The sequence below is a fragment of the Falco peregrinus genome, chromosome 3, assembly GCF_023634155.1.
Source record: "Falco peregrinus isolate bFalPer1 chromosome 3, bFalPer1.pri, whole genome shotgun sequence".
NCBI classification, from domain to species: domain Eukaryota; kingdom Metazoa; phylum Chordata; class Aves; order Falconiformes; family Falconidae; genus Falco; species Falco peregrinus.
This window is the reverse complement of record NC_073723.1, coordinates 53,339,462-53,359,113: the sequence shown is the minus strand read 5'-3', so window position 1 is coordinate 53,359,113 and position 19,652 is coordinate 53,339,462. Positions and strand designations below refer to the sequence as shown.

The following is a 19,652-nucleotide window of genomic DNA, read 5'->3' as shown; positions in this document are numbered from 1 at the left end:
GGAAGAGAACCGGGACAGCATCCTCACAGGATGGTTCGCCTCTCATCCTCACCTGAAGGGAGACCTGAACTTCAGCCTAGTTTCCTGCAGTTCCCTCTCTCCCCTTGAAACCCTGAGATGGTGGTGTGGGCATTGCCTCTCACTGCCAATCACTGGCAGATACAAGGAGGAGCTTTGACGGATGTTTGAGGCCTAAACACTTTTGAAATGCTGGAAGTTGAAGGCCTATGTGAACCACAGATCTTGGTGCTTTGCACTCTCTCTTCCCCAAAAGTGTAGCCTCAGGTGAGAGAGGGAGGGACCTCCCCACCCAGCGATCCCCTGTGGACACCTAGCTATGGTACAGACAGCAGCAGTCCCGAGGAGATGGGGGAAGAGAAGGTGCTGGACCTACTTCTCCTCAACCCTTGTCCCACATCTGTGATACAGGGTGAGAGACCAGGACTAGCCTGAATCTTAATTTTATTATGAATACAATTTTACAAATTATTGTAATTGATATACTTGCTACAAATCCATTTCTTTTTAGACCATTGCCCACATTTTGTTTGTTGAATATAACTCGGCAGATAAGCAAATGAGGTCAGTGACAGACATGCTTCACAGGCCCAAAGCCTTCTCTGCCTGGAGAAATGAGTTGGCACCACTGTATTGCTGTAACAATATTCTTATAATTCCTTATTCTGGAAGAAATGCGCACAGTCGCACTGCTGACTTATGGTTCTGTCAGCATCGTTCAGGAGGCAGAAATCCTGGCCCAGATAATACTAATATTACCGCGTAACATCACCGCCAGTATCAGCCGATCTACGAATAAGCGACAAACTAGGCAGCAACGGTTTCGCTGTTGCCTTATTTGCGCAGAAGGTGGTCGTAAACGCTGCCCTCCCGTGCGGGGCAGCAGCCGGAGGTCGCCGCCTGGCACCGGAGGAGCCCCGGCCCGGGCGGGCATATGCTGGGTGGTGGGACCGCCCGCCGCCACGGAGGCGCCGGCCCTCGGCCCTGTCCGGCGCGGCCGCAGGCGCCCGCGGAAGGGGAGGTGCGCGGCGCCGTCACCCGCGGGGCCGGGAGGGCGGGGGGGCCGGCGCCGGGCGGCAGGCGGGCGGAGCGGGGGAGTCTCCCCGGGCAGGGCGGAGCGGAGTCCGCCCCGGCGTGTCAGAGCAGCTCCTCCGGGCCGGGAGGCGATCGCCATGGAAACCCAAGCCCCGGTCCCGCCCCTGCCCTCCGGGAGCGCGGCGGCGGGGCGTGGGTGCCGCCAGGAGCCCGGCCGGAGCCGCGGCTGGGAGGGAACGGCCGCCGCGGTGGCTCCCCCGCCGGACGCCGCCAGGTAGAGCGCGGGGCGGGGGCGCTTCCCGGCCGGGGAGGGAGGGCGGGGAGGGGCGGGGCGTGCGGCGCGCAGGCCGGGCCCGCTCCCCCGCCGCCTCCGCCGCAGCCCGGCCTCCCACCTGGCGCCAGGTGCCCACCCGCCGTCTTCACCCGGCCCCCCGGCGCCCTCCGACCCGCGCCCCGTGCCCGGCCCGGGCTGCCCGGCGGCGCCCCGAGGGAGCGAAGCGGAGCTCGGTTCGCTGGGGCGGGGCTTGTTTCTCGTCCCCGATCCTCACGGCGAGGCCCTGACGTGTTGCCATGGCCGAGGGAGCCGAGGCGGCGGCGGCGGCGGAGTGCTTCAGCGAGGATGATTTTTACTGCCCCGTCTGCCAGGAGGTGTTCAAAACGCCCGTGAGGACCGCGAACTGCCAGCACGTGTGGGTATTCCCCCTTGCCGCCCCCCTCCCCGCGCTCCCCCCCCCGCCCCCTTCACAAGCCTTCGCTTCGCCTCGCCTCCGCCGGGTGTCCGCCTGGCGCTGCTCTGCCCCCCCAGCGCGCAGCCCCTGGGCTCGGCGCCGGCCGCGCCGGGAGCCGGGAGGCGCGGCGGGACCCGCGGAGCCGGCTGCTGCCGCCCGCCGCCGCGGGGGCTGACACGCCTCCGCCGGGAGCCGGCCTCGGGGCTGGCGTGCCCGGGGCTGCCCCAGCCTTCCCTCGCCTCTTTCTTTTGTAGCGGACGGCGACCGGCGGCTTAGAGCAGCCGCCTCTTGGAGCACGCCCCGGCTGCCTGGTGGGTGGCGGCCGAGTGTTCCTGCCGGTGGAAACGCATCTCGCACGTCTAACCTAACTCGCGGTTTCGGCTTCGTAGTTTCCTGTTCGTTTCCGAACGAGGACCGAAGCTAGCTGTTCTCTCTTTTCAGTGCGCCGCCGTCGCGTTTTTCAGGGGAACGTTTCGTTGCGAAGCGCGACTCGGTGGAGAGGCGGGATGGCCGCGGCGGGCGGGCGGGAGGGCGCGGGGCCTGCGGGAGCTCGGGGCTCGGCGCCTCCGCAGCGGCCTTTGGCTCCCTTAAGGACAATGAACAGCAGTTGCTCTGATAAGATTTTCCTAATCTCACGTGCTTGATGCGCCATTTAATCTCTCATTAGCGGTCAGTCCGGCTCAGGAGCACCGGTCGGTGCGAGCTTTACCTCAAGTGCATGGTCACGTGCCCCTGGTTTCCGTATAGTTCTTTGTAAGCGCCGCTATTGCCTTGTGCTTATGTCTGTAAAGATTTGTGTTCGGTGGGCTCTATTACTCAAATACCTGTTTTCCCCCATCCCCTCAATAATCACCCAGCTCTCTTCAAGGACGAAATATCTAACTCCCCTTCCTTTGCTAACTTGTGTTTGTGGTAACTTTTTAATTCAGGTTTTGCAGGAAGTGCTTCTTGACAGCTATCAGAGAAAGTGGAACACACTGTCCTCTCTGCCGGGGGAGCGTGACTAAAAAAGAAAGAACCTATCCCAAAAGGGCTCTAGATGTTGAAAACAGTATGAAGAAAGCTTCTGGGGGCTGTAGATGCTGTGAGAAGCAGGTAGAGTAACACTTTACAAAAAGTTGGATTATTTTTTCTTATTTTTGACCAGACACACTTTTACTGTGTGTCCTTCTTGTCTTGGAGCTAAAGAGCCTATAGCAGTTTGAACTTGGCTTTGTATGGCTTGTGCATATAACCAGGCATGCAGTGCCTGCTAGGTATGCCTAACAGGTGTAAACTGAAAGAGGATCCTTGTATTGTCTATAAAGACCTTTTAAGTGGAGTGCCAGTTCTTCCCCAAAACAATGTGAAGGTAGGATATAGCTATAAAACTGGAAAAAGAGAAATTAGACAACTGAAAATTAGAATTGCAGATACATGGAAGACCTCAGAAACTTTCATTGTGAGAAGTGCTTAGAGCTACTGTAAAATTTAAAACCAATACATATGGGTTAATTACTCTTGGTGTTCATACAATCATATGTAGTTTTCCCCCGCCCCATCAATGTGTTCCCTTCGTTCCCTTTGTAAAGGGGTCATTATTTTCAGAACATTGGGTGAAATCTTGACCCCCACTGAAATAAAGACTAATCTGCCTTCTAGTACAAAAGGATGCAGGATTTCAGCCACACATTTTGTTTACATCAAAATGCATCAAATCCAGATAGTCTTTTTGCTTGTTTCATTTCACTTGGGACTTAGTTCTGCCAATGTGAAGACTAGCACTAGTGGAAAGCTGAGCTGCTTGCTTTGTACCACATGATTCATTAGGATGAAAAGCTGGGAGAAAGAAACGGTAGCAAGCTGGTAAACAGGAGGGAAGAACCAAACAGATCCCGAGAAGAACTTTAATGGAATTTAGGCACAGGTGTGTGAGATGTGATTTGTTCAGCCTCTAAACCTGCGAGCATTTTCTGATAGTGTTGTTGGACCTGAAATTCTGACTTAGGTCATGTCCAGTACAGCTGTCTTCTGACAAATCTAAGGAACTCCTTGGCTTACCTTGCATTTAAGATGGATAGGCAGCCTTAAGTTGGTGTTCATTCACCTCTTCCCCACCCCCAAAAGAGAAAAGTTATATATTATTGGAACACACCCAATGCAGAAAGATTTTACTCTGCACAAGGTAATAGCAGGCCAGAGAAGACTGAAGGAGCAGTGGTGCTTATCCCATCCTCACGGTCCGTCTCTGTTGTAGCTCATCAGTTACTGATCCTGGATGTGGGAGGTATAGTTTCTGTGACTTTGTTTCAGTTAAATGGAGTTCACTTGCATCTTTCACCCCTGAGAGAGCTCTCAGATGCCTGGATGTTGGGGATTTGGGGAGTGGGAATGTTCTCCAATCTCACAGTGTGACAGAAGCTCTATGGAAAAAGGAATTGAAGATCTCCCGTTGAGGAAAGTGTTCATGTTGAGAGGGGAGACGCAGGTTCTTGTTTCTGCTGCATATGATGTCTATATAATTCCTGCACGCATTGCTTTCTGTTGGCAGAATTCTCTCTTCCTTCTATCCCTGGATTGTTTAGTATAAATTCAATAATTTGGCATTTCATTTACAGGTTAGATTTTCGTGGATGAGACAGCATTATAAAACGTGTAAGAAGTATCAGGATGAATATGGTGTTTCTTCTATTATTCCAAACTTACAGATTTCTCAAGATTCAACAGGGAACAGGTAATTAGGGTGTTTTATGTATAATAATGCATCTTCTTCTTCCCCCTCACCTGCCCCCAGAAAGTATTTTTTTTTTCCAGGGTGTGCTTTCTTTTTGCAACAATTATTGTCCATATTTTTGTGATTTTAAAAAAACTGACAGTTCTTCTAGGTCTTTTTCTTCACCCTTAGCATACAGAAGAAAACCTTTCTGCATGATGGTTTGAAATGTCTTCTAGGGACTCCTAAAGGTGTATAGAATTTGTAGCTTGCTTTCCTTGCCTTGACAGCGTTCGAGCAGCTTACTTGGTAACATATTTCGTAATATCTAGCCCCAGGGAAGTTCTCTCTTTACCCATCCACCCCACCCCTACCCGCATTTCCTAAGTCTGTTTTAGTGGGTATCCTGTTTCAAAACATAACTGTGCAAGCTTTTGCTTTCTGATTGAATTTCTTTTGAACTTTTGAACTGATCTCTTATAAAATGTATAAGGAACTCCAGTACGTTACACACCATAAAATACAAATGACACGTATCATTTGTTTTCAGGCAGTAAGGCTAAAAAACTTTTTTTCATACCTTCTCACTGATGTATTTAGTTTGGCTGGGGATTTTTGCTTATTTTGGAAGACCTTTTTTTACATATTAGTTTCATAGGGTTTTATTATATATAGCCTGTCCTTTGTTTACTTTCTTTTGACATCTGTTTTCTATTTTTAGCAGTCTGAACTTCTGTGTTTGGTTTTCAACCCATCAGCATATTGAAAGCGGAAGTTTAAGCTGTTACCAGAACTAGCTGCAGCAATGTTTCACCAAAGTGTCTGGATATTGTTATATCACTGTTTACTGACTACACCACAGTAGAATACCTGTGTTTATAATATTACAGAAGTATAAAAAATGTACAGTGACCAGATTTGTGACTGTAAATACTCATGGTCTTAGAATGATCAGTGTCTGAGCAGTTTTTGTGGCTTAGCTAGAGGTGCATATGTGGTCAACTTTACTTTCTAAAATGTTCCTGTCTGTCACTCTTACTTTAGAAGATAATTTAGTTTATACTCAGTGTAAGAAAATTTATCTTGTTGTAGTTGAAAGCTGTCAATCATTTGTGTAAACACATGGCAGTTAAATGCCTATTTACATAGATCTAAGTCAAAAAATTTAGAAGATGCTGCCTGTCTTACATTCGCGTAATTCATAATGCTTTTTGAGCTACTTGGCTGTAATCTCCAGTGCCGTTCTTGTTGGCTAAATGTTTGTTGTATTGTATACCACTTTCCTATAAAGTTTTGTAGTATTCCACCAAGGGTCATCATGGTAGCTAAATACTGAGACAAACCTTGATCCAAAGGAAAAGCTGTGAGAGTTAAAATATGTGCTGCCGTATGTTTTACCTTGAAATTAATGGGGCTTAATGGATTCCTCCCCCACACTGTTACTGTGAAGCTTATAAAAATTTTGATAGTAGAGTAAAATAATCTCAATTTTCATTGTTTTTTCTTTTTTCTTGACTTCATTTAAAGTAGCAGAAGTGATGCAATATCTGATAATGGCGAGATGTCTAGTAATCAAATACTTCAAGGAGAAACAAGGTAGGCCGCTTGTTTTTCTGTTGTTACTATTAAAACAGATCCAGATAGTCATAGTGTAAGCTTCTACTAACTTTAAAAATAACTCACACAAAAACCTACAATAAGTTGTATTAAAATACCCCCATAGTTTCTTCTACATTTGCATCTATATGTAAGAATTTTGTTTTTTTCAGTACTTTCCTGAAGGGTACGCACTAAAAGATGTTACCAGTAACTAAAAGCAGGGTGCAGATGCAGTTGGAACAAAAGAATTTTCTAAAGTCCAAGTCTCAGAAGAATGCATTTAGGCATAAAAATACGAAATGTGCTTTAAATTACAATTTGGTAGTAACACTGGAAGTCCACGACATCCCCTACTATGTCAGTGAGGATGGGGTGTTCTTGTTATCAAATTAAGGGAAAGCAATGACAAGACAACAGATGAATTAAGCTTTCTGTAATACTATTTCTAAAACTATTTTGTTTAATACTGCGTATTTCTTCTTACAGTGGACACCCAACCTTCAAATGCCCCTTGTGTCAGGAAGCCAATTTTACCAGACAACGCTTGCTGGATCACTGTAATAATAGACATCTTTATCAGATAGTTCCTGTAGTAAGTAGAATTGCTTATGTATGCTTCTTAAGCTACTTTCATTATAATTACATGGACAATTTAAAATGTGCAGTAGCTATTCTGTATCTGTAAAGATCACTGTGGTCTGAGAAAGGCAATATACTTAATGCAGTGCATGTAACTTGAGTGACTTTCATGTGATAATGTTTCTTGTCCAGCTTGTCGGTTCTAAGGCATTTCGGACTTTTTCTGTCTCATTTATCTTGATGTGAAACAGACTCGGTTTTTGAGCCTGACACTCTTCTTCATTTAGTATTTCAGATCTGTTTCAATAGAATCCCATTTGTAATGTAACTATTGTTTCATGTGAAACCTGTAGTTACTTGAAAAGTAATCTAAGGTAATTAGAGGGACTGAAGGAGAAAAATCTGTTTGGTTTTCTATTCTTTTCATCTGGATAGGGTGTGTTATTTTTTCTTTTGGCTTACTTGATGATCTCAGTTGTATGACAGTTCTCCCAAACAATAAGTAGGATGCAGTAATCACATTTTTTTTAAACTTTAAACAACAGAAATTGACAAAAACAGTACCAGACAGACATGATAATCCTCTACTCCAAAGAGAAACACTTAAAAAATTTGGCAAGTTGAAATGTAATTTTTGAATGTTACACAAATGAAGAAAAGAATACTTATGACTACAATTCTATGTGAACATGGCTGTTTTGTTTTGGTTGTGAATGAGTAGTAGACTAGTTATTCCTGTAGAACATGTGTTTAATGCATTCTGTATTACCAATAACTTTTTTTTTTAATTCTCTCTCTTTCCCCTTCCTCTCCAAATTCAGATTTGTCCTATTTGTGTATCTCTTCCTTGGGCAGATACTAACCAGGTTACTAGAAATCTTGTTAGCCATCTAAATCTAAGACACCGGTTTGACTACGGAGAATTTGTGGTAAGCTTTTTCTTCTTCGATGCATAGGGGAGTAAATGGTAAATTTTTTTCTACAAATTAAAATGCCAAATAAAACATTTGTACCAAACGTGTTTGTGCTCTGGATATGCTGTGTTCCTGCACTGTACAGAATTCAGAAGTAGGCCTGTCTGTTCTTAAACTTCCTGTTACCAACATGAAGTGCTACTGGGAATAGGTGTTGTCAACATTTAAGCTTTGTTCCAAACTGATGACTTAAGTCTTTAGCTTAGTGTTCTCAATCAGAACTATTTGTTCCTCCAAAACAGTTTATTGCTGCTGCTTCTGGGGGAAATAAAATAGACGCTACTCTGTTTTATTGACATTTTTGACCTTTTATGGCAGAAATGCCAAAATCACAATTCTCAGGACTCAAAGTGCAGCTTGACTAGCTGGTATTGCTGCTACAGCCTCTCTTCCAGTGTGTTGTGAGAGAGGCTGCAATGTGAAAAAGAGATACGTCATTAAATCATTGTTCTGGTTGCCGCCTTTTAGTCTTGCTTTGGGTAAATGACCTTGGAGCAGGTGCAGAACTACATACACAGATGTAGACAGGGGATGGATCATAAGTCAAGCCAACCATTTGATTTGCAGGTGGGACCAGAGAGCTAGAGAGTTTGTGTTGTAGTTTCTACAGAGTTTGACAGGCTTTGGGGTACCCTGCTTGAGCTTTGTGTGGGACAAGCATAGTATTTGAGGCATAGGCAGCCTTACTGGTTAAAGATGGCAAAGGTGATGCATATGGTTCTTTGTGTTGAGTGATCTGTGACAAAGAACTATTGGACTCTTCAATATAATATGAGTGCATCTTGCATGTTTGAGGATGTAAAACTGGGAAGCTGCTGGAATTGCATTAAAAAGGTGTATTACTTTGGCCTATTAATGACTTGCAAGATAGCTCTTCAAAAGTGGCAGGGTTAACCACCCATCTTTTGTGCTACGTGTTTTCTTTCTCATTTGAAGCAGTATATTCTCAACAATCTATGATTACTGTTGTTTGGGGATCACATTTTGGTTTTATTAACGGAGGATATTATGGCTGGTTGGAAGCCCTGTTCTAAGAATTGTGTGACAGTCAGCTTGCCTGAGCTGGCTGTTCTGTAATGTAATTGTGCCAGGGAGAGGAGATGGACCCTTCTGCTTAATGAGCCTTGCCCCACTCTTCTGATTCTTCTCCCATCTCATGTATCTCTTGGTACTTGGTTAAGTAAAAGATACTGTGCAACATAAACAATCATTAGTACACATAAAGATGGAAAGTCTTCATCTAGGTGCTAATTCCTATGTAAAAATGTGGAAAATGAATGATTAAGCTAAGGATTATGGTACATCTTGAGTATTTGTCCATTTTGATTATGTTTTTGTTTTGTTTAGAATCTTCAGCTTGATGAAGAAGCCCAATACCAAAATGCGGTTCAAGAATCCTGTCATGTGAACTTTTAAAGTATAGCCCCCCGTCATCTTACTAATTATCTGAGAGAAAAATTACATTAATTCTGTTACTGATCTGAAGTGTATATTAATAAAAATGCTATTCAGTAACCATTTTTCAGGCTTAATTTTTTTGTGTGTTCATAAGGACTTTTCATAAATGATTTTGCTGAAACTTAAGCTTGACATCTTTGCTGAGATCTGGCCCTGTGTAATTAGGGACCTTTTTGGAACCGCTCGCTGTTGTCTTATTTTCTCTAACTTTTACTACTGTGCTAATTACATGGCTTCTTTTATAATGTCAGGTATTTTAATTCACCAAAACCAACTTTGAAAGTATCTTTAGAAAGACATGCAGAGGTGCTCTGTTGCACTGAGTTTAAGTTCAGTTGTCATCTGCTAAGCTATCTATGAGATGAAAGTTTTTTCCTCCTGCCCAAGAGCAAAGTTTTGTTTGATGTTGTGATTTGTTTTTTACTGTTATAATGTGAATGAAAATAACAACAACTTCAGAAATAAAAATATTTGTTTTCTATAGATCAACAATGCAGAGCAGGTTTTTTTTTCCACCTTTCACTGAGAAAGAATGATGCCATTGCCTGGGAATAATTATATCTATTTTTTTCCCCTTTTGGAGCATAACTGAGAAAGGATACTTCCTTCCTGAAGTGATGGGTCAGGAGTTTCCCCTGTACTCCCAACTATAAGGAAGATGACGTACTTTGTGAGAAATTCAAGATGACATGCAAAAGATACACTTTTTGGGTATATGACTGCGACCAGCTAGTTTTTCATTTTGTTAGAACTTTTTACAAACTTCTGTTGCTGTATTTGGAATTCAAGTTTTGGTCCTGCCTTTCATGGAAGGCTGTGTAACTAGAGAACTAACTGGCTTCAGACCTACCAACGCTCATAAATTAACTTGTTTATTTTGGTAAGACTGTTTAAAACTTGGTCATCTCCTGTATCCAAAGGCTTGAAAGAACAGTTGAGAAGAAAAACTTGCTCTAACATATTTTAAGAGTTCCTATTCTAGATTTCCACATTCCCAGCAAGACTGTCATTAAAATCAGAAAACAGCAATAATGCAATTTTGAATTTAAATGGAAAATCCATCTGTAAAAGAACTTCGAGGTATTTTATTTAATACTAATGGGGAGAAGGGGAAAGCAAGCTGCACAGCTTACATTTTGGAGTTTTAAATAGAGACTGTTCTGAGTATCTATTGGGACTGACTTTTCATCCTGTGTCACCATCAGCTGTTGTCAAGCCTTACTTTATGGGTATTGTATATGTGGTGGAAGACATCCCCAGTAATTTTCCTACTCTAGTTGGTGATTTCTGTGTAATAATATCAGTTGTGCAGCCAAAGTACAGTATGCTTCTTGTGCCCTGGCTCCCATTTGCTCTCCAAATAGGGGTTTTGATTATTCTTTAAATACTGGGCTATTTCATATTCCAAAACTGGTAAGATTGAAATGCCTCACTCTGCAATGTAATTGATTTCAGAACTGAATCTTGGTTCTAGCCTGTTGAGTGTTGGAACTAAAACAATATACACTGTAACTTAACGTTACTACCTTATATTTTTTAAGAGTGTAAAACATTACTGAAGTCATAGCTGGCTAACATACAGAGAGAGTTGGCTATTTCAGAAACGTCTGGAGGTTATATCGTTTTTATAACAGCTTAACATGTCTTGCATTTTGTTACTGACTTAATGCAGTATTTTGACAGCGGGCCATGCTTTGATCTTGTACTCCAACTTGCCTGTTTGCCCCCCATACTCTTGTCTGCATATTCTCACTTGTCTCTCAGCTCTAGTACTTGTGTGACCACATGCTGATTTGGAGTGGTTCACTGACCCAACTGAAAGTTGTTTGGATTTTTACTTTCTCTCTTGCTCTATAAAGCCAGCTATGAAATAGTGCCCTTAGACAGAAAGGAATTTTCAAGGTAGCCTGATGCTAAAGTTTTAGCTTTTTAAAAACGCTTACCATGGTGGTTTTATTACTGCATACATTTCCTAAGGAATTTAATAGTTATGTAAGTTTAGTTAACTTTTTTAGATTCAGTAAAATATTTCTATGAACTGGCAATAAATGCCTACAGCCAATACAGATTCAGAATGCCTCATGGACACTGGAACTAGTTATTTCTATTACTTGAACAAATTAACATCTATTTTAAAACTCTGGGAAACAAATTTTTCTATAGCAATAATTAGTTGTCACTAGGTGCATAGTTGCTGTGCATTTTAGTCATGTTTAAATGTTGAGAGACTTGAATACACATTTTAAAGCAACAAGTGTGTATAAATGCAATATTAAAAAAACCTTGCAAAATTTTTATCCTCTTTATTTGCATATGTTAAAATCTGTATTGGCAGGCACTGCCTTGCTGAAGTTTTTATACTTTTAGTATGAAGGGGTTGCATCCAATACATTCACTAGGTAAGCGTTTAATGAAAACGAAACAGTCTGTTTAAATGTGATGGTGCTGGTCGTGATCTTTCTCACTGAAACCCAGACATGCACAAAAAGCTGTGTATTTGTGGTGGGTGATGCTTGTACTCAAAACATGCAACCTTTACTAGAAGATTGCTGTTTAACAATGTTTTCATGTTCATGTTGCATTGTGTATGGTTTCAATATGCCATGTTATGTTTGAATTGTTCCTTCTATTTTTTCTCCTATTAAAGTATTTTATTTTCTCTTTGTCTTTTTGTTGCATAATAAAGATGATCAGTCTCCTTTATGCTACTTCTTCCCTTTTAGATGCTTTCTAAACTTAAGTACGTGGTCAGTTGTATGCCTTCACACTTCAAATGATTAGAATGGCATGTATGCTGCTGGAACCGATGAGTTGTGGCTCATGATCCATTAATGAGCTGACAAGCTAACTTATATCGCATCTTAAGATATTTCTATGAAGCAGAAAAGATAAGTTGGCCAAAACTTATTTTATACTTCCTTTTTCCCTTCCATGTTTGTAAGTTGCTGTGCCATGTAATGTTAATAGAGAAATAACATCCTTAAAGGCAGAGAGAAAGAGGTATGTAACGCTCGGGGCCAATAGCAAACCTCATTATTTAAAGGTAGATTTACTAAGAAGGGTTAATGGTGTTCTGAGGAAAGACTTGTCAGTAAGTTTGGGCTGGTTGCATTGTTGGACTAGCAAGGTGGCATCTAGATGATTTATTCTTCCACCCCGTATTTTTGAACTGAAACAACCGTAGTTACTTCTTGTGCTTTTACATTCTAAGGGCATACAGGTGATAATATGGTTATGGAATTGACTTAAAGCCTTATTTTGAATTATAGAAATATAGCAAAATTATGCAAATTTACTTTTTGTTTATTTCTCCCCTTGGAATCTAGTTTTCTGAGCTCTAAATAAATCACTGTATCTTCTAAATCTGGTTATAAGCCCTTTATTAGAGATTCCATTTGATTTCCTTCTACTACCGCAATGCATATCTCATTATTCAGAGAGAATGCACTCAGTGCGTTTGATTCTCATTGGCAACATGTTGGTTGTAGGATATGTGAGCTCTGTAGAAGCCCCTGTTGCCCTGCTCCAGGGCTTCATTCCCAGGAGGAGAGGGTGACCTTTGTGCACCCAGGTCAACTTCTGACAGGTAGTCAGGGCTGGAAGGTTTTCTGTGCTTCGGAAGCATTCCTGGGTCCCTTTTTTTTTTTTAGATATGGCTTCAGAGTTAAGATTTGAACACGTAAGTGTCTGTGAGGACTGCTATAAAAGAGTACAGCTAAGTGTGTTTTTTATATCCTTTTTTTTTATGCTGAAACAGACACACTAATTCGTGGGTGCTCGTAAGAAATGTGCTGTTTGCTGTGTCTTGTAAATACTGTGCCATCTGTGAAATAGCTGCCAAACCTGGCAGCCAAGGGTTGTTTTATTGCAGGCAAGCAGGGCTACAAGAGTATCTGACAAAAGCATCTTCAGGTTTCTTTTGGAATTGGAGAAACTGATGAAAAGGGACAAACACTACGTAGTCTGTTCTCCGTACAGTGTACATTTAAACTTGCTCTAGATAGCTGGTTTCTTTGGTGTCCTGTTGTGGGTATGTTTGAAAACTTTAGGAGAAAAATTCAGGCCTCTGCTATGAGAAGGTTTTTTAATAATGTTAAAATTGCTGCTTCCCAGTGAATAACCAGACTTTAAGTCAAAGTATAGGCTTCTCCTGCCACTGCCATAAGTAAAGTAGGTCTACTGTTTCTCCTCAAACTGTTTTCATCTTTTCATTTTCCAGCCCTAACCAGCCTTATTCTATCTGTAATGTTGTTTTTTGCGGTTTTTTTTCTTCCTCCACAGTCATATTTCTCTGTTTTTGTGGACATGGTCAGGAAAAAGCTAGGAAAGTAAATTTTATGCTTATTCCTCCACCATTCCCCAAGCTGTTAGGAAACTGGAGAAAAAGAAAAAAAAAAAAAAAAGGTCATCCCTGCAAAATGCATCCTGTGGAAGATATGTAATTCAATTTTAAATCTTTGCCGTAATCCTCTGCATACGTTTAGAATGCATTCCTTAGCTCCATGAAACTGCAGCCCATTTCCCAGGGCTTAGTGACAGAATATGGTTTTTGTGGCTTGTGAGGATGCTTAAGCAAGAGAAAAGTGCTCCTCACTATTCATTTACATTCTTTTTTGTTTCTGTCTCTCTCTTTTTTCATAGAATCATAGAGTAGTTTGGGTCGGAAGGGACTGTAAAGATCATCTCATTCCAATCCCCCTGCCACGGGCAGGGACACCTTCCACCAGACCAGGTTGCTCAAAGCCCCATCCAGCCTGGCCTTGAACACTTCCAGGGATGGGGCATCCACAGCTTCTCTGGGCAACCTGTTCCAGTGTCCCACCACCCATTTTCCTCTGTATGTATTTCCCTACAGCATTTCTCCTGAGTTTATGCTGTTTCCCTCCCACTCCCCTTTTTGTCTTTTAAAGTTAATCAGCAACTGGATAACTAAGGTTATATGACTTAGCTGCTAAGTATGGTTTTGTAATCTGCATGTTTTATAAGCTCCTCTGGCTGTGCCCTCAACATCTGGGGGCTGATGTGAGCCTCAGGGGTAAATACAGTAACTAAGAAACTTAGCATCAATAATTTCCAGAGTTTGCCTGCCATCTTTGCTTCTACAGCTGGAGGAGTTTATATATCTCAGAATTTTTGCAGTTTGAAAGAATCTGAAAGTCAGATTTTATTGCTTTAATATGCTTTTTAAAGTATTTACTTTGGTGTTGGTTTTTTGTTTTGTTTTTTTCATTGGGGGATGTCTTTTTGCATTGAAGAGATTAGGATGATGTTTAAGATCAAAACCATCTCATGCAGACAGGGTCTTTAATGGCAATGAGTACTTGTTTTTCAGAAAGCCTTGCATTAGGTTCTCTGGTTTTGCACGTGTGGGCAGAAGACAGTAGGAAGACGGTGGGTTTTTTCTCCAGGGTAGCTTCTGTGGCACTAGTGTCGCAGAAGGTGTGTTTTATGTGCCACCTCAGTTGTATTCAACTTAAGTTTCTTTTGTGAATTTTTCTTCTTTCGTAAGTCAAACCACAAGAGGGCACTGACTATTTTTGGCTTGTTTCTAAGTAAGGATAGTATTTAAGGATGCTAATTCACTAAGGAGTTGTACTCTGAGACTCTTAGATACGGAATTTCTATCCAGGTATTTCATAAAACGTCATAAATCTTTCCTATGTTTTAGAGGTTAAGTGACTGGGATCATTTCAATCTACAGAAAGGATCTTTCTAACTTTAAAACCTCCAACTTGCAGGTTTACTGGGGTGCTTTATCACCTGTGGCAAATAAGCTGTGTTCCCCCAGGGATCCACTCCGGGAAGACCTGAGCGCTCCCCAGTTCACGAGTGAACGTAAACCGTAACGTGTTCACGCCAACTCCGTTTACCTGCAGGACCTTTCCTTCCCCAAACGCGTTCTTTAGGGGTCGCCTTCAAGCCCGAGGCGCTGCAGTGCACACCGGCGTCACACGAGGGCAGCTGAGGACTGCTGCATTCCGCCGTCGTGAGCGCCGGGGGTTATCGCTGATTCCTGGCTTCTTGCTCGCTGAAGCTGCACGCATGGCAACGACCTCGCTAATTCCATCTGCTGCGGGGATGAGGTCCACCAGGTGCCAAGTACAGGTATGTTTCCGTAACCCTTTGTATTGCTTAGGCCTTTAAAGTTGTTCCCTGGCAGCACGTGCAATAGTTTGGGGTTGCTGCAGGCCTCTGGAACGAAGAGGGAAATTCTTCTGCTAAGGCTCATGCTCCATTCTCAGAGAGGATGAAGTGTCCCTGGAGTATGCTTCTGCAGTGGCATGATACTTAGTGGCTGGCTACAGCCACTTCAGTAGCTGTGTATCAGTCACAGTTTGTTTCACGCTGTAATCTGATTCATATTTACCATAAAATATGTTTGTGTGAAAACATGTCAGACATGATTCACTTTCCCATGAAAGGGGGAGAGGTGTAATCCTGTATGAGTAATTATTTGATTTACGAAAGATTGTTTTCTCACACAAAATAAAAGATAATGGTTAAAGTACATGTCTGGAGTGGCAGTGGGCAGGAAGGGATGAAATGTTGCACACCCAAGCTTCTGCTGTTTGCTTTTTAACCTTGCTTTTTAATTTACCTGTAGCTAAGCAGTGCGAGGAAACTGAAGGTCTGCTTTGTTTTCTTGATAACCCTTAATCAAAGCAAACATGCCTTCTTTGCTCCTCTGCAAGAAGATGGAACACTTGTATTTGATATGTTGGGATTTTCACTTTCTTACATCGTATTCCATGTGACATCCACTAGGTTTTGAAAACATTGGAGTGTCTTAACTTGAAGTACTTAGCTGTTCAACTTGAAAAATTTTGGATTTGATTGAGGGTCTCTTATCTTGTAGGTTTATCTGACAACTCTTATCTTCATTACTGCTTTTGCCTTATCAGCCAAGGAGATACTATTACAGTGTTATCCACATTTGGGAGATTAACTGAAAACGTGAAACTAATTGTGCAGGATAATGCAGGGAGCTCGAGGCAGGGCAAGGAACAATCTGCCATCTGAGAATAATAGACTGTTTGAGTATACTCCTACTCTTTAACATTTGGTCTATAAGCACGGCTAAGTGGGGTACGTAACGCTCTACAAGCCAGCACTTTTCAAGAATATTTAATGAATTCATAGCACTTGAAGTTGACACTAAAATTTACGATCAGTCAGGTTCCACCCAAATGTCAACAAGCAACCATGAATCACCATTGTTTGCTGAGCAGTATACCAATAGCAGAATTACCACAGTATCTGTGCTGAAATACAGAAGATCAACAAAACTAGTCAAATGTGAAACTACCTACCAAAAATGCTAGAAAATCACTGTCCCCATAGAGCTATTTGTAGTTGTTTTTATGGTTCTCTAGTTTTTTGGCATTACATTTTGAAGTTCCTTTGGTTTTTAAGGAGAGCATTCTTTCTCTCCTGTACTTCACTCATTTTTTCCCGGTCTCTCTGCTCCCATTACTGTCTATCCCCAAATTATTATCTGCAGATGTAACTTTATGAAGAATACTAAAACAGGTGATGTTTCCCATCTGCATTGGACAACGCCTGATGAACATTCCTTCTTCCACAGCAAGGCAGGGGGGTAAGCAATGCAGTATTATCATTACCTGTGCCCCAGTAGTGCCCACCAGAAACAGTGCTACTGGGCAGGCTTTAAAGAGACGGTGCCCGTCCAAGGGAACACTCAGTCTGCCCCCAGGGTGGTCCCCATCTGTCTGGTGCTAGGGAAGTGAACTCGGAAGGAGAGCCAAGCGGTCACTGCAGTAGATCCGCAACAAGTTCCACATCAGGTTCTGATGTCTTTCCTTTTCATTGCTTCTGTGTGAGCAGCGTGGGAGCATGTGGGTCTATGGGGAAAGAAATGTAATTGACTGGCAAAAGCTCAGATTTTGCAGGTGTCTCTCATAGTTACTCAGGGCTCATTAGATAGCTTAGTACCCATAAAAGTTGTGGAACATGTTCAAGGCAAAGAATTGCAAGAAAGGAAAAAGCAATCAACCAGTTAAAGACTTGCTCCTTCTGCTTTGTGTTTAATGTTTTTACTTTTCCTCAAACATAGAGCTTGTAGTTAGAAAACTGGTGGATTCTACCTGCAGATCAAAATGGTAATGGAAATAACATCCTTGAATTCCATAGGTCCCCAACAGTGTCAAGAAAGGACGTGCATTACTTTGGGCTGTTATGTGCCCTGGTAACTGTAGAATAAAGGCACAATCTAAGACTGCCATTCTTTTTGTACATCTGAAAATGCTCACCATCTATCCAAATATTAATTAAAAAGCAGTGTGAATTGGAGGAAAAATGTGTATAGGGGGAGTATTTTACAATGCAGGGTTAGTATATAACTTTGGTGACTTCTCTGTTTGATGTCACTAAGTGCCAATTCCAACACCTTCTAGTGTTTTCTTTGGGTAACTCACTTTTCAGCCAGTCCTGAGAGCAGCGATGGTCATGACACAGAGGTTCATACAGCCCCTTTTTGTAACAGGACAGTCATCCTCCCATCTCCTACTGTGAAAAGGTTGGTGTGAGGTCTCTGTGCTGGTTGATGTATCTTAGAAGTGGGGATGTGGGAACAGAGAGCAGATTGGCTTGATCATTTGCATGTAAAAGGGAGCGAAGAAGTAGAAAAACAGGCTTTTAGGCTTTCTTCCAACACCAAGTAGTAAGACCAAAGAAAGTGCTATTTCATTTGAGTTCATATTCTACCATCTCAGGAAAACACTTGTAAGGTACTACAATCAAGGAATAATGGGTGCAGCTGCATTAGTCTTTTAGTTTTGATCAGGAGTGTACTTTTTAAGCAAGTGTCATCATCATTCCCACTTACCATGCTTTAGTTCACATCACAAGGCAGTTTTGGTGTGTCCAAATTTAATCGTTTTGGAACTAAACCAGAATATGTTTTTCAGATCCTCATGTAATGCAGTCCGGTTGCCACCACTGATGTCCAGTCCTTGGGACCAAATCAGAATCGGCCTGTGAAGTAAAATCCTTTGAGACGTGTATGGCATAGATGGCCAGGTTCTTAGCACCAAATGTTTCAATGTATGGATCCGTTCCATTTGGTTCCAAGGACCTGTTACCGTGGTCATAGCCAGTCTAACCTAGAGAGCCTCCAAAATGACCTGTACCCTCATCTCCCAGCAGATGAAGATGACAGCATGCAGCATTCAAGGACTGCTGGACTTGCAGAAGAAACCTTGACAGAAGAGCTGTTCAACCTTCCAAACATGACTGATTTGAGAAACAGTTGACACCACCATTATTGGTGGGTAAAGGATTACAATACTTAGTGTTACTTTTCTAGAAAAACCCATAACATTATAAAAACAGTATCTACCACTGCTACTTCCCAATGGATCAGCAATGCAATAAGCATGGATCTGAGCAGTGAGAAATTGCTCAGGTGCCCTCATTACTTAGGATCAACTCGTTCTTTCTTATCAGCTTTGATACTTGAAATAGCATGGGAAATGTTATTAATTTTGATATAATTGTTTGGGAGTCTATTTACACTACAAAATGTAAATAACATTTTTAGTTTTTACAGTGGTCTAACCAGATAGTTGGTCTGGGAAAGTAAAAGGTTAGCCCAGTCTGATCATACAATTACCACACGTAATTGAGCATAAGAGCAGTTTAGAGCATAAGAAGAAACTGGCAACTTCAGCACTCTAGCAGCTAGTAAGCAGAAGAGATGACTGAAGTTGGAAGAAACTAAAACTCCAAAGAGTAGAGAGTGGTGATAGTACAATGGTATGGAATTTTTAAATAATGTAATTTTTAAATAATGCAGGAGAATACCATTATTTGAGTTAGTGACAAATACAGTGTTTCACATAAGCAACAATAGAAATGACGTTGCTTTTTCTAAAAGCAAGATACCGAAATTATGTTGCTGACAGATATTTTTTTTTAAATGTGCACACATTTCTCATTTTCACTTTTTGTCAAAAAATACGTATTTATTAGTATGTCTCAACTGCCAAGAGTCTTGCTAGCTTTCTGTTGTTCAAAAGGTAGTGCTGGCTTTATTCACTGAATCACAGGATGGCTGAGGTTGGAAGGCACCGCTGGAGATCAGCCAGCCCAATCCTGCTTGCAGCAGGGCCACCTGCAGCAGCTCGCTCAGGGCTGTATCTGGTTGGGTTTTGACTGTCTGCAAAGATGGAGACTCCACAACTTCTCTGGGCAACTTACTCCAGCGCTTAAAAACCATTAGAATAAAAAAAAAAAGGTTTTCTTATCTTTAAATGGAATTCCCTGTATTTCAGTATGTCCATTTCCTCTGTATTTCCATTTTCTTGTGTCCATTTCACCCTGTATTTCCCTTCGTGTCCAATGCTTTTTCTCATAACAGTGCTTAAGAATAGTTCAAGTATATGTTAGTTATTATAATGTAGTAAAGATGGACTTTGCTTACTGGACAAGAAAAAGGTAGGCAGGTTAATTACCAATGAAAGGACAAAGGTTTTTGTTTATGATTTTTACTGTCTTAAATACCAAGGAGGTCTGAAATTGTGTCCATGCAACTGCTGACTGGAGATCAAC

General features: G+C 42.1%; 1 protein-coding gene across 4 annotated transcripts; it reads left to right on the top strand.

Annotated features, from left to right (window-relative positions):
• Positions 1 to 519: 519 nt before the first annotated feature.
• Positions 520 to 11,742, top strand: RNF138 (ring finger protein 138). 4 transcript variants are annotated; one of them, XM_055800153.1, is made up of 7 exons: positions 520 to 1,327; positions 2,711 to 2,876; positions 4,379 to 4,494; positions 6,001 to 6,069; positions 6,559 to 6,664; positions 7,507 to 7,580; positions 8,973 to 11,742. In XM_055800153.1, exons 1-6 carry the CDS (start codon positions 693 to 695, stop codon positions 7,543 to 7,545), a joined length of 1,131 nt encoding a protein of 376 aa, XP_055656128.1. In that variant the 5' UTR covers positions 520 to 692; the 3' UTR covers positions 7,546 to 7,580; positions 8,973 to 11,742. The 4 variants fall into 4 exon arrangements, with proteins under 4 accessions (XP_055656128.1, XP_055656127.1, XP_055656126.1 ...); XM_055800152.1 differs by having other exon boundaries at positions 525 to 1,327; positions 6,004 to 6,069; positions 7,473 to 7,580; XM_055800151.1 differs by having other exon boundaries at positions 534 to 1,327; positions 7,473 to 7,580.
• The last annotated feature ends 7,910 nt before the right edge of the window (positions 11,743 to 19,652 follow it).